Genomic DNA, 14769 nt, shown 5'->3' on the forward strand with positions numbered 1-14769 from the left:
TTTTGCCTGCATACAGTCTTACAAACAGCCTGAGCAACAAAAACAAAGATTCACCTGCAGCAGAGATCAGAATTAAAGGGATACACATCCAGGCAGGAAATCTACACTGCACTGAAGAAAGCCACAAAACCACAGCTGGACTCTTTTCCCTGATTCCAAGAGGAGAGAGAGAGAGACTGTGCTGAAGCAGGTAAACCTTACTTGCCTATCACAATAAAGTGTAATATGGTTGTTGAAATAGGGGCTTTGCTTTCCAGCCGTAGTCAGGGTTCAAGAAGTGAGTTAGTGCTCCAATGAAAGGAGCTAGGCTTTGTTTATTATTTTCTTCAAAAAAAACAAAACATTTTTTTGCTGAAGCAGGGGAATTTTCAGCAAGCAAGTGCTGAGTGTAAAATTGCCCCGCCAGGTAAAAAGGGATTGCTGAACTGTGTAAATAGTAATCCAAAGCCAATTGCTGAGTGTTAAGTCGCCCTGCCGGGAGTGAAAGAAAGTGGAAAAAAAAGAGAATATTTTTTTTCTGCAAGTAAAGTCTGTCTATGTATCTTGGGAGTACAACATGCACCCAAAGTGTGAAGAGTGAATGCCATAATACCCAAAGATGAGACTGAAAATTACTGAACTCAAGCAAAAAAACAGATTCTTTTGCTGAAGTGGAGGGATTGCACATAGCAAGTAAATGGTGAAAAGCAAATGCCTTTGCTGAAGCAAGGAAATGGACAGCTACACTAGCAAGCATTGTGTGAAATAAATAGTGCCAAATCGGTCAAGGTGAAGAGTACACCAAAGGGGAAAAAAAAAAAACCCTGGGAATTTAAAATGGCCGCCCAGCTGAAGTCAAATACAGACTCTGCAAGAATGGGGAAGAAAATATGTTCCTGGTGTAAAGAGCCCAGCCACACGGAGCAGTGTCCCTTCAGGCCTTATTCAGATGATGAGGATGGCCCCTACGTGGCCCCAGAAAAAGAGCAGCAGCCAGAGGACTATGTTTTCCAACGAGCCAAGGAACAGCAGCAGCAAGCAATATGCTGTGGACCCAAGGAAGGTACAGAAGTTTTACTTAGCAAGTGCACATCCAGTATCACTAATGAGAAAGAATGCGTGCCCAGTACTGCTGATGTTGTACAACATACCAAAGTAAAGAAGAAGAAAAAGTCTACAGAGACGCCTGCGAGAGCTATGAACTCTACAAGCAAAGTCTACCCACCTGTAGGACTACCAAAATTTGGGGTTCTAGCAAATACAGTGGCAACAGCTGCAATAGCGCCTCGAGAGGTCAGGAAGAAAAATACACCTGATGGCCCCAAAATGGAGAACAAGATGCGGCGTTCCTGTAATGAACCCTACCCCACAGAGGAGTGGCCCTTCCAGTCCGATAAGGAGAAAGACATCTCTTACGGAAACCCAAACCGAATCACACCCACAAAACACCCCAAGAATGGTGGGGGTGCCTGAACTTGGTACGAACTGAACTACCGCTCTCTATGATGACGAATGTGATCGGCAGGAGGAAGAGCGGGAACAGCAGATCGCTGAATATTTACGCCACCTAACACAACTGCAAGGAAAACATGGCAGATACAGTGAAGCTGCTGATGTTTCAAATAAAGACGGAGACCCCAGTATACCCGATGGGACGGAGTCGTCAAAAACAAAAAGGCGGAAAAAGAAGAAGAAAAAAGGGTCTTCACTTACCGTGGAAGGAACAGACACATCTGCAGATCCTGCGGAGGAATAGGGGGTCCGAAATGCCCTGCAGCCTAGAGAAAATGGAGAATTCGTCCCTCGGATGACCGAATATCCAGAGGGCCCAAGGCAGAAGTCGTGTACCCTAAAGAAGTGTCTGTCCGGTGCTAATAGTGAAAAACCCTCAACCAGTCATACCAGGGAAGCGGAGCCGGAACCAATAAATGACGATCCCTTGACCAGCCCTGAAGATGCCCTGAAAATTGCCAGGCGTGACTGTGATCTGCTTCGGGAACAATTGAAACTTGAGAGGGAAGATAATGCTGAGCTACAGAAGACTGTTCTCGCAATATACTCTGAATCTGGAACAGAATTGGACGATCTCAAGTCCGAGCTAAATGCTACAAACACTAATAATGCCACCATGGTGGAAAAGCAGGGCCAATCCGATAAAATGATGGCTAAACTGAAGCGGAAGTATGAGGAGGCACTGAAGGAGATTACAGTCTTTCAGCAAGAGGTTCACACTCTTCGCGTAGAGCTGAATGACTCACAACAGGAGGTCGACAGTGTCCGGACAGAGGTGGACGTATCTCAGAAGGAGGTTCATACACTCCGCAGAGCACTGGATGCCTCACAGCATGATATCAACAGTGGCCGCACAGAACTGGAAGTCTCCAGAAAGGAACTTCACAGTCTCGCTGAGGAGCTGGACATTGCAAAGAAAACTATCCTCCATCTTAACTTAGATCTCAAAGTCTCTCAGAAGAAGCTTCAGACCCTCAAACTGGAGATGGAAATCTGACGCCAGGAGACAGCCCGCCTCAAAGCAGATGTGCGAAAATGGAAGGTGAACTGCAAGGAGGCCCTGAATAGTACAGAGACTGAAAAAGGAGAAAATTTAAGATTAAAAAAAGACAATTCTGAGTTGACAGACCACGTCAATGGAAAGAATGAAAAGCTGCACAAGCTTGAAAAAGTAAAGAAACGGTTGGAAGATGAAAGGTTTGAAGCAGAGCACCGACTGCAGAACCAACTGCAAGGTCTGCGTACGCACCTCCAGAATGCCGAGGAGAAGCAGCGAACTCTGCAGGAAGACAATCTGCAGGCTGCTAAGGAAATACAAGTGCTGCAGGAACGTCTGATTACCCAGTGCGTCCTCGCAAAGCAGCATGAGAAACTGAAGGCTTCCCTGACCATCACCAAAGCATCGCTAGAGGCTAAGTTTAGAGCCCAGGTGACTCGGTACAAGAGGGAGCGCATAACGGTCCAGAAACTGAGACGAGTATCTGCGGCCCAAGCGAAGAAGTTCACAGTGCTCCACAAAATAATGAATGATAGTCAGGGCCGCCAACAGAAATCATGAGGCCCGGGACAAATGAAAGGAGCAGGGCCCCACCCCCCCAACCCATAGCGCACCCCCCCGAACCCATAGCGACCCCCCCCCCGAACCCATAGCGCACCTACCACGAAAAAATATTTTTTAGCGCAACTTTTACTTAACTGTTTTCTTATTGTGATACAGAAAAAAACATTACAATGCAACCTGTTTATTTTAATATTTTCAACAAAAGACAGATGACTGCCTGTCTGGGTGGGTGAGTGACTGGGTGAGTGAGTGACTTGGTGAGTGACTGGGTGGGTGAGAGAGTGACTGGGTGAGTGAGTGAGAGTGAGCGAGTGAGTTGGTGAGAGAGTGAGCGACTGGGTGGGTGAGATAGTGAGCGACTGGGTGGGTGAGAGAGTGAGCGACTGGGTGGGTGAGAGAGTGAGCGACTGGGTGGGTGAGAGAGAGAGCGACTGGGTGGGTGAGAGAGTGAGTGACTTGGTGGGTGAGAGAGAGAGCGACTTGGTGGGTGAGAGAGTGAGCGACTGGGTGGGTGACTGGGTGGGTGGGTGACTGAGAAGGAGAGCGTGGGTGGGAGAGTGCGTTCGGGGGTGGGAGAGTGCGTGCGGGGGTGGGAGAGTGAGTGCGGGGGTGGGAGAGTGAGTGAGTGGGTAGGAGAGTGAGTGAGTGGGTTAGTGACTGGGTGAGACAGTGACTGGTTGGTGGGTGACAGTGACTGGTTGGTGGGTGACAGTGACTGGTTGGTGGGTGACAGTGACTGGTTGGTGGGTGACAGTGACTGGGGGTGGGTGACAGTGACTGGGGGTGGGTGACAGTGACAGGGGGTGGGTGACAGTGACAGGGGGTGGGTGACAGTGTCTGGGTGGTGGTTGACAGTGACTGGGTGGTGGGTGACAGTAACTGGGTGGGTGGTGGGTGACAGTGGGTGGTGGGTGACAGTGACTGGGTGGTGGGTGACAGTGACTGGGTGGTGGTTGACAGTGACTGGGTGGTGGGTGACAGTGACTGGGTGGTGGGTGACAGTGACTGGGTGGTGGGTGACAGTGACTGGGTGGTGGGTGACAGTGACTGCGTGGTGGTTGACAGTGACTGGGTGGTGGGTGACAGTGACTGGGTGGTGGGTGACAGTGACTGGGTGGTGGGTGACAGTGACTGGGTGGTGGGTGACAGTGACTGGGTGGTGGGTGACAGTGACTGCGTGGTGGTTGACAGTGACTGGGTGGTGGGTGACAGTGACTGGTGGGTGACAGTGACTGGGTGGTGGGTGACAGTGACTGGGTGGTGGGTGACAGTGACTGGGTGGTGGGTGACAGTGACTGGGTGGTGGGTGACAGTGACTGGGTGGTGGGTGACAGTGACTGGGGGTGGGTGACAGTGACAGGGGGTGGGTGACAGTGTCTGGGTGGTGGTTGACATTGACTGGGTGGTGGTTGACAGTGACTGGGTGGTGGGTGACAGTGACTGGGTGGTGGGTGACAGTGACTGGGTGGGTGGGTGACAGTGGGTGGTGGGTGACAGTGACTGGGTGGTGGGTGACAGTGACTGGGTGGTGGGTGACAGTGACTGGGTGATGGGTGACAGTGACAGTTGAGTGGGTGACTTATTCTGACCGGGTGGGTGCTGCATCCTGCTTCCATGCCGCTTCCCACCCTGCCCCCGATGTCCCCTTGGCAGCTGCCCGGGGCGGGAGGTGGGCACGGGGGAGGGGGGAATTGTGGGAGGTGGGCTTGGGGGGCGCACGGGAGGTGAGCTCGGGGAGCGCACAGGAGGTGGGCTCGGGGAGCGCATGGGAAGTGGGCAGCTGGGAGGGGGGGCGAGATGCCGGGCGGCTGCAGCATCCTCCGTGGCTGCTGCTGCTGGGTTGGCACGTGGGAAGCTCTGGGGGCGGGGCGCGAGGCTAGTAGGCGGCTGCAGCATCCCCCGCGGCTGCTGCATGGGGCAGGAGGCTCACGCGGGGGGTGCAGGGTTGGTGCTTCCCCACCCTCCGTCCCTCGTGGGGATCGAGGAGGCGAGGGGGGGGGGGGGAGCAGAGCGGGCCAGGCCAGGCCAAGGCCACAGGCAGCAAGCAACAGGCAGGGCCCACAGGCAGCAGATGGGACACCCTGCGGGACCTCGGCTCTGCGCATGCGCAATCAACGCCATTTAAAAAAAAAACTTTTTTTATTTTTTAAATATAATGGCCAGGGGGCGCGCAGGGGCCAGGCAGCCGGGCCCCCCTGACTCACGGGGCCCGGGACACCCGTCCCCTTTGTCCCCCACTGTTGGCGGCCCTGATGATAGGTGGAAGCAAGCTCAGAGAAAGCACAGGGAAGAAATAAAGACCCTGAAAGGAGAATGGCAGGAAACACTCAAGAAACAGAGTGAGACTCTGCAGACCAGTAACTTACAGATGCCTCCAATACGGGAAAAGGTATTGGCTCTGCCCAAGCATCGGTATCCCCCAGTAACTAAGGCCCATGAGGACAAGGGTACAGTGAGAGCTGGGGACACCACTCATCTTCAAAACAAGATTACGAAGTTTGAGCCACCTAAGAAAGCACTAGCCAAACCTGCAGCCGCCCAACAGGCAACAAACAGAGGTAGGTGTGCAGAATCAAAGCCAGAAGAATCCTTAGCTGAGGAAGCTGAAAAGATAGGATGTTCTCTGCAAATGGAGCTGGAATCACAACTCATTCCCAAAGAAGCGGAACTGGCAACTACATTGAATGGGAAAAGTGCAGGAAGACAGCTTCAAGAACTGAGGGCTCAGGTGGCTGTTCTTGGGTGCTCTTGTGATACCATAAAGTGGACATTTGGTGCTAAAGTGGAGTACATGGGAAAGATAGCGAGAGAAAGCGATTTGCATAAACGCTCTGCAACTGTCGCCATACAGTATGCCTACAAAAAGAGAAGCGCCCGACATAGGGGAAAGCTCGTGACCACGTGGTCAGTAGAAAGACTGTACTTGGAAAAAGTTCTCCTTGAGCGACTGAGGACTGCTGATCTCAAGCACCTTCTGGAGGAGACACTACTAAACTGGAGGAAGGGCTCCAATCCCAGCGGGATTTAGGGTTCTCCTCCATCCACTCTCATTCAAGTCACGGAGATATCTCAAATGAGAGTGGAAGGATGGGCTTTGGCCATGGCAAGCCCGAGCTTCCCACAAACAGGGGAGGTATGTAACAGGGAACTTATCCCTGTTCAGAAAACTTGCGTCTAATCCAGCATTGTGCTGGTTAATTGACCAGCACCTGGCTGATTGGAGGTTTGTGAGAGAAAAAGCTCCTCCTGAGACAGGAAGGAGAGATTCCTTAGTCCACAACTGGGCTGACCAAGGAAACAGACAGAGCAGAGGTTCATGAGACTGACAGAGGGATCACAGATGTCTGGAGCTCACAAGACTTCTACACCTGAATGCTGATATAGCCTGAAGAAAAGGCAGCAACCCAGGAAAGAGAGAAGCCTTCCCCCTACAACTACGAGACAGATAAGACTTTTCTTATAAGACTGATTATCTATGTCTATCTATATATATACAAATGTCTCTATGATTTGGGCTGGTGAATCGCTGGACTACAAGTGTAAATATACTCCAACGTGGAGCAGATTTTGTTTGTGGATTTTCACATGTTTGCTGTGTTTAAAGCAGCAGGCGCAATAAAGCCTTATTTTAATTTCACCTTAAACCAGTCTCCATTGTGTACCTATGCATATGTCCTCTTACAGGGTGTTACAGTATGGGCTTTAGGAGTTACATTAGGGGATTTAGGTGTTATAGTGGGGGATTTAGGTTACAGTAGGAGATTTAGGTGTTATAGTAGGGGATTTAGGTTACAGTAGGGTATTTAGGTGTTACAGTAGGGGATTTAGGTGTTACAGTATGGGATTTAGGTGTTATAGTAGGGGATTTAGGTGTTACAGTAGGGGATTTAGGTGTTTCAGTGAGGGATTTAGTTGTTACAGTAGGGGATTTAGGTGTTTCAGTAGGGGATTTAGATGTTACAGTAAGGGCTTTAGGTGTTGCAGTAGGGGATTTAGGTGTTACAGTAGGGGATTTATGTGTTTCAGTAGGGGATTTCAGTGTTTCAGTAGGGGATTTCAATGTTACAGTAGGGGATTTCAGTGTTACAGTAGGGGATTTCAGTGTTACAGTAGGGGGTGTAGGTGTTTCAGTAAGGGATTTAGGTATTACAGTAGGGGATTTAGGTGATTTAGGTGTTTCAGTAGGGGATTTAGGTGTTTCAGTAGGGGATTTCAGTGTTTCAGTAGGGGATTTCAGTGTTACAGTAGGGGATTTAGGTGTTTCAGTAGGGGATTTAGCTGTTATATTAAGGGCTTTAGGTATTACAGTAAGGGATTTAGGTGTTATAGTAGGGCTTTAGGTGTTATAGTAGGGCTTTAGGTGTTTCAGTAGGGCTTTAGGTGTTTCAGTAAGAGATTTAGGTTACAGTAGGGGATTTAGGTGTTTTAGTAGGGGATTTAGGTGTTTCAGTAGGGGATTTAGGTGTTTCAGTAGGGGCTTTAGGTGTTACAGTAGGGGATTTCAGTGTTACAGTAGGGGATTTCAGTGGTTCAGTAGGGGATTTCAGTGTTACAGTAGGGGCTTTAGGTATTACAGTAAGGGATTTAGGTGTTACAGTAGGGGATTTATGTATTACAGTAAGGGATTTCGGTGTTATAGTAGGGCTTTAGGTGTTATAGTAGGGCTTTAGGTGTTACAGTAGGGGATTTAGGTGTTACAGTAGGGGATTTAGGTGTTACAGTAGGGGATTTAGGTGTTTCAGTAGGGGATTTAGGTGTTTCAGTAGGGGATTTAGGTGTTTCAGTAGGGGATTTAGTTGTTACAGTAGGGGATTTAGGTGTTTCAGTAGGGAATTTAGATGTTACAGTAGGGGATTTAGGTGTTACAGTAGGGGATTTTGTTGTTACAGTAGGGGATTTAGGTGTTACAGTAGGGGATTTAGGTGTTACAGTAGGGGATTTAGTTGTTACAGTAGGGGATTTAGGTGTTTCAGAAGGGAATTAAGATATTTCAGTAGAGGATTTAGGTGTTTCAGAAGGGAATTCAGGTGTTTCAGTAGGGGATTTAGATGTTACAGTACGGGATTTAGATGTTACAGTAGGGGATTTAGATGTTACAGTAGGGGATTTAGGTGTTACAGTAGGGGATTTAGGTGTTACAGTACGGGATTTAGGTGTTACAGAAGGGGATTTATGTGTTTCAGTAGGGGATTTAGGTGTTACAGTAGGGGATTTAGGTGTTACAGTAGGGGATTTAGGTGTTTCAGTAGGGGATCTAGGTGTTACAGTAGGGGATTTAGGTGTTACAGTAGGGGATTTAGGTGTTACAGTAGGGGATTTAGGTGTTACAGTAGGGGATTTAGGTATTACAGTAGGAGTTTTGGTGTTTTGTCTACGACAATGGATCCCATCTTGTAAACCTGCAGTTCCTGCATTCAGTTAAATTATTACATTTTATAACATATCCTTTTCATTTTTAACCTTATTATTCTTATTTTGTTTGCGGTTATTATTTGTATTTTATTCTCTACTCATGTCAACATGCTTCATGATAAAGGCACATCTTGCCACTCTGGCTGTAAAAGGGTTAATTGAGTCACTTTGTCTGCTCCTGCTCAACATTGCAACCATCACTTGCCTGACACCTCAGTCTCAAATTCCATTGTCGTTGCAGCCTTGGTAACCGCATCATTTGGGAAATGTACTTATATACTCCCACAAGCCATGCGCCCACCTCTCTGCTTCATACACCCCATTCACTCTTCCCACTGGGATTCAGTACCACGGACAGCCATGTAACTGCCTTACAACCTGTGACTCCAGTTTTACTCTGCGAAGTTAGGGCAGGAAGGGTGTCCAACTGGTATAATGGGCATTTTACAGAATAACAAAGTGATAAACGCATCATATAGAATGCAGAGCAAAAGGACAAGTTATTAGTGTACAGTTGTATCCGTTGGTTGTGTTTGAGGAAGCTTTCTTGAGACAGATATAGCTACAGGTCAGAGGGGCTCAACTCCAGTCCTCAAGATCTCCCAACAGGTCAGGTTTTAAGGATATCCCTGCTTCAGCACAGGTGGTGCAGTCTTTGACTAAGCCACTGATTGAGCAAAGGGGTCTGTCTATAGAGAGCGGAGATAAAGGTGTGCATGCAGTGGCCCATTAATAAGTAGTGGTACTGTGCAGAGAGAAGTATCCTTTTCCAGGTGGCAAAGCACTTGAGACATAATTTAGAAAGATGTTGCATCTGTTTCTTTTCTATACCAACAGAAATTGAGCCGTTGTTTAAAAAAAAGAAGAAAAAGTGTATTTTTTTTTAAGGGCGGTGCATTTCCCTGTACGTTACCTATGAGCTATAACTACTTGGATACGGACGTACAGTGGGGGCTTTATGTATAAACATAATATACACGTTTATAAATTGACTGTGTTGATAACAGTAGCACAGAGAGGTATGAGGACATAAGGATGATTGCTGAGCTACATAAATCTTTAGGTATTTGTGTATAGTTCGTGAGAGTTCAGATCTGTATAAAGATGATATATATATTTCTGTGATGATCCATAGAAATCCAATATACCGGCACAATACAAGAGATAATCACGTACAAGTGGTTTATTGGGTCCAAAATGCACACATATGGCAGACGTTTCGGTCCCCAGGGGGACCTTCTTCAGGGGTATATATATATATATATATACATACACACACACACACACACACACACACACACACACACACACAGTATTTGCCTTCGTTCTCCTACCTGCACCATGAGTTTCCGCCAGCTTTCCTGCTGTTCCTCTGGGCTCTCCTGTATGTAGTTACAGAAGGGCAGTTGGAGGCAGAGAGTCTGTGTGAGAGACATCTGGAGAGCAGGCTTCCTACTGAGACAGACACGTTATACCTATAAGCTATTAATATTTCATGTACTCTGTCCTTACTGAGAAGGGGAAGGAATGCATAGGAATAACGCTGAGATTCAGTGAAGTGCAACCTCTGAGCTCTTCTCCTCTGTAAATTTTCCTAACGTGCCTTACAGAGAAATATTTACAGAGCCCTAAATTCAGAGATATTCAGTGTATCACGTGAAATACTTTCCTATTTGTTTGTATAATCAGGACCTGTAAGACCGCGCACCCAGTGACACCTCTGTATAAAGCGCTGGATGTTGGGGGTGAGTCAGGACGTTACTTTGCTAAGACCACTCTTCTGTGGTGTTGCCCCCAAATATAAGTAATCTTCATGGTGTGCTTCTAATCTACTTGCTAAGTCTGGTGTATCTCTAGAACTCCCAACTCACCTCTATTAACCAGGCACCCTCCCTCTCTCCCCGTCTCAATGAAAGACACCCCCCTCCAACCCGCCCCCCCCACCCCACGGGAGCTTTCTAATAGAACTCCCACCTCTGTTATCCATCCTTTCCTGTCTCTGTGCTACAAATCTACCACATTCTCCTTCTTTCAATGTCCCTAATGGCAGGGGGCTCAACTCCAGTCCTCGAGACCCCCCAACAGGTCAGGTACTCAGGATAACCCTGGGTCAGCACAGGGGGCTGAATCAATCTCTTCTTCAGCACAAGTGGCTCAATCAGAGGCTCAGTCAAAGACTGAGGGGTTGAAGACTGAGCCACCTCTGCTAAAGCAGGGACTGATTGAGCCACCTGTGCTGCAGCTGGGATATCCTGAAAACCTGACCTGTTGGGGGGTCTTGAGGACTGGAGTTGAGCCCCCCTGGCTTATGGATTTATCCTACATCAGCTGCCTCTCTTTGATTAAAATGCACAATGCGCACGTACATGACATGCTTTTGCGTCAGTCTCCTATTGCATTACTCAAATTGTTAGCTCCCTGTGTCAGGGTCTTCCTCTTGCGTTGTCTCCATCTCTTTCTAGCACAAAACCCTGTATATTGATATTGTATTTCCTTGTTTAACCCGCTGTGCATTTCACTGTGGGCAGCTCTGATAAATACCGGGTGATATAGAAGGAGAACGGAAACATTCTAGTAACAGAATGTAGTATTAAAAGAGTGTTGTTCTCCAAGATATAAAAGTTGTACAATGAGCGGTAAATGCGTTTACATTAATGCATGTAGGACAGCCACTGACCGTTTCAAATGCATGAGAGAATTGGGGTGTGGGGGTGCTACTTTATTTAAATGTTTGAATTCTATTAGACGAGCTCCCCAAGCGGAAGTAAGTATTTTTTTAAATAGGGTTGCAGCAGGGGGTCTCCGGAGCTGATCCACGTAGATTTCAGCTCCGGGGACCCCTTGCTTCCTGAGATAATTACCTCCGTAGGTGCTGCCGGTAGGAGCCGCGGCTGGGGTTCACAATATGGCTGTTAAAAGTCCCACGTCCTGCGAGCCAATAGGAAGCCGTGAGGGCAACCTTTGTGTCTTCCTATTGGCCCATGGGAGCTTTCAACTGCATATAGATACCAGCACCTCATTCGGAGGTGAGTATCTCGTGGTGCTGGGGGTCCCTGGAGCTGAAATCAATGCAGTTCAGCTACGGAGACCCCCTGCTTCAAACATATAACTTAAACAAAACAACAAAAACATATTGTCGCTTGGAGGGTTCCTTTAAGATGTCACATGCATGATGGTACATGCAATACCCTTCCACATGTTCCAAAATGTTGGGTTTTAATAAATGGGCAACTGGTCCTGTTAGGGGAAGGACCTTCTCTCCAGGACTAGGGGAAGGACCTTATCCCCAGAACTAGGGGAGGGGCAATCTCTCCAGGACTAGGGGAAGGACCTTATCCCCAGGACTAGGGGAAGGACCTTATCCCCAGGACTAGGGGAGGTACCTTCTCCCCAGGGCTAGGGGAGGGATCTTATCTCCAGGACTAGGTGAAGGACCTTATCCCCAGGATTAGGGGAAGGACCTTATCCCCAGGACTAGGGGAAGGACCTTATCTCCCGGACTAAGGGAAGGACCTTATCCCCAGGACTAGGGGAGGGGCATTCTCTCCAAGACTAGGGGAAGGACCTTATCTCCAGGACTAGGGGAAGGACCTTATCCCCAGGACTAGGGGAGGGGCATTCTCTCCAGGACTAGGGGAAGGACCGTATCCCCAGGACTAGGGGAGGGGCCTTCTCTCCAGGACTAGGGGAGGGGCCTTCTCTCCAGGACTAGGGGAAGGACCTTATCCCCAGGACTAGGGGAGGGGCCTTCTCTCCAGGACTAAGGGAGGGGCCTTCTCTCCAGGACTAGGGGAAGGACCTTATCCCCAGGACTAGGGGAGGGGCCTTCTCTCCAGGACTAGGGGAAGGACCTTATCATCAGGATTAGGGGAGGGTCCTTATCTTCGGGACTGGGGAGGGTCCTTATCTTTGGAATTAGGGGAGGGTTTTTATCTTCAGGACTGGGGGAGCGTTCTTTTCTTCAGGACTGGAGGAGGGTCCTTATCTTGGGGCCTGGGGGAGGGTCTTTATCTTCAGGATTTGGGGAGGGTCTTTATCTTCAGGACTGGTAGAGGGTCTTTATCTTCAGGACTGGGGGAGGGTCTTTATCTTCTGTGTTTTCATAAAGTAATTCACCTTTTCAAGGAACCAAAAGACTCCTACAGTATGTGAAAGAACCACATGCATATGAGTTGTATTTAAAAGGGAGTTTATTGTCAATAGAAAAGAAAACAAAACACAGAACATGTATGTTGTATGTAGCTTATTGTAAGGTAGTAAAATAATATAGAAACAATATACACAACACCTGCAGCTTATTCAAATATACACCCCAATGAGCCCAATAAACTGGCCTATGAAGTAGGAATTCTATGTCGGGTAATTATCCCCGTAAGATACTAAAAAAGATTGCAAGCTCTTTGGGTCAGGGACTCACTCTGCATATATATATATATATATATATATATATATATATATATATATATATATAAAATGTTTCCAGCTCCACGTTTACTGCCAGTGCTTTATCAAGTTAAAATATTATACAAACTTTTTTCAACAACAACATAATTTTTCTTTACATCCCGGGCAACGCCGGGTATATCAGCTAGTTTATTATAAAAAGGCACGATTCCACTTTGAAGACACTTCTGGTCCTCTGAGGAAGGTTAATGCGCTGACTACTTTGCAACCACCGCTCTTCTCTAGCTCACACGCTGCATGTGACGCTGCTTGGGTCCTTGGTGTGACCCTGAAGGAGTATTGTTCTCTCACATGTCCTCCCCTGACGAGCAGATTAGGAGGACCCCGCGGTGGCAGTGAGTGAGGGAAGAAGCCGGGGGGGAAGGCTGAGGAGATGCATATTCCAGCCTCTGTTCTACTCTTCATGAGTTCTCTGGCTCTGAGAGAAAGAGCTCCTTGTAGAGAGGGGGGAATCTCTCCCACGCGATGCCCGGGTACATCTGATGGAAGATGCTCAGCTTCTCCATGTGCAGCTGGCATATGGCAAGCAGCCGCCCCTTCTGCGGGAGCTGGAAACACATGGAATGGGGGAGATCACTGGATGTTACATTCTTCCCCAGATGTTCCTACTATTTCATATGTATTTACCCCAGAATTAAATCATCGGCTTATCACAGCTGTCAGTATGGGATTTGGACTTTTCTTAGAACAAATAGCAAACAAATAGTATACATGCATCCCATTGGATGTATGTACATTGTGTGTCTGTATATACAGTACAGACATACTTATTTGAAGGCTCACCCCAATACAGAGATGTTGTATTATTTACTGTGCTGTAACATACAGATCTGTACTGGGGGTGGTATCTGGTGATAATCCAGTTAAGCCTTAATGCACGTACATGCCTCTTAGTAGTGTGATGTGAGGGTGCCGCCTCCATGTTATGATAATGTTAAAGTGGATAGAGCAGACCGCAGGTCTGACCTTGGACAGGATGGCTTCACGGTGTGTCCTCCGCAACAGGTGTCTAAAGGACAGCTCGAGCTTCCTATGGAGGGTCTCCACCTTCTGCTTGTCCTGTAACCAGGGGCGGCCTGCGGGAGGGAAGAAAGAGGAGGAGGAGTAAAGACAGGGCAGGGAGGGACAGAAAGTAGAGAGAGGTCAAAAGAAAAGCAGAGAGTGACAATAATAGGAAGAAGAAAGGTCGGCTCGTCAAATGGAAGAGTAAAAGGTGAGAGAAGAGAGAGAGTTGTGAGACAGGTCTGAGGTTTGCTAAACTTTGGACAGAGAGGCAGAGAAAGGATAAGAGAGAGTGTTTAGAGAGTGAGAGAGTAGCACACAAAGGTAAAGTGAGAACAAAGAATAATAAAGAGAGAAAGTGAGGTGAATAGATTAAGATCCGGTTGGGTGAAGTCAAATTTGAGCTAAGAAAGAGAAACTAAGAAGGCTGGAGGGGAAATGAGAGGGAGGGGAGAGAACAAAGTGGAAGCGTCACATAAGTCTCCTCAGTTTGGAATCTGGGACACCCTCTTGTGGCATAGGAGGTACATGTCAATAAAGCAGTGAGATATTATTGTGTAAGGGCACAGGGCCCTGGCATATCATGGTATTGTACGGGTGCACAGCCCGTTCTCCCTCTTTGGCTCTTACTTGGATCGAGGAGAATCAGAGCGCAGAAGAAAGCGATTTCATACTCGGAGAGGTTCAGGGAGCACAGGGAATGGCAGAGATCAAACATGGAAGCGATGAGCTCGTCGCAGCCTGCCGGGACAACAAGACAGGGACTTAACATTGGCATCGTCAACGGGAAAACTGTTCCCTAACCCTTTCACTGCTGGGGTGACCTGCAACAAGTCAAT

The 14769-nt window shown here is 47.9% G+C and overlaps 1 protein-coding gene across 2 annotated transcripts in view; it reads right to left on the bottom strand.

Annotated features, from left to right (window-relative positions):
* Positions 1 to 12655: 12655 nt before the first annotated feature.
* Positions 12656 to 14769, bottom strand: part of LOC142499126 (nuclear receptor ROR-gamma-like) — a 79072-nt gene continuing 76958 nt past the window's right edge. For both annotated transcript variants that reach the window (XM_075608065.1, XM_075608066.1), the window contains exons 8-10: positions 14561 to 14671; positions 13895 to 14004; positions 12656 to 13476 (exon numbers count right to left, since the gene is read on the bottom strand). In XM_075608065.1, the coding sequence (XP_075464180.1) occupies positions 13330 to 13476; positions 13895 to 14004; positions 14561 to 14671 (368 nt within the window). In that variant the 3' untranslated portion in view covers positions 12656 to 13329. The remainder of the gene's footprint in view (positions 13477 to 13894; positions 14005 to 14560; positions 14672 to 14769) is intronic.

The sequence above is a fragment of the Ascaphus truei genome, chromosome 7 (genome assembly GCF_040206685.1).
Source record: "Ascaphus truei isolate aAscTru1 chromosome 7, aAscTru1.hap1, whole genome shotgun sequence".
In the NCBI taxonomy this organism is placed as follows: Eukaryota; Metazoa; Chordata; class Amphibia; order Anura; family Ascaphidae; genus Ascaphus; species Ascaphus truei.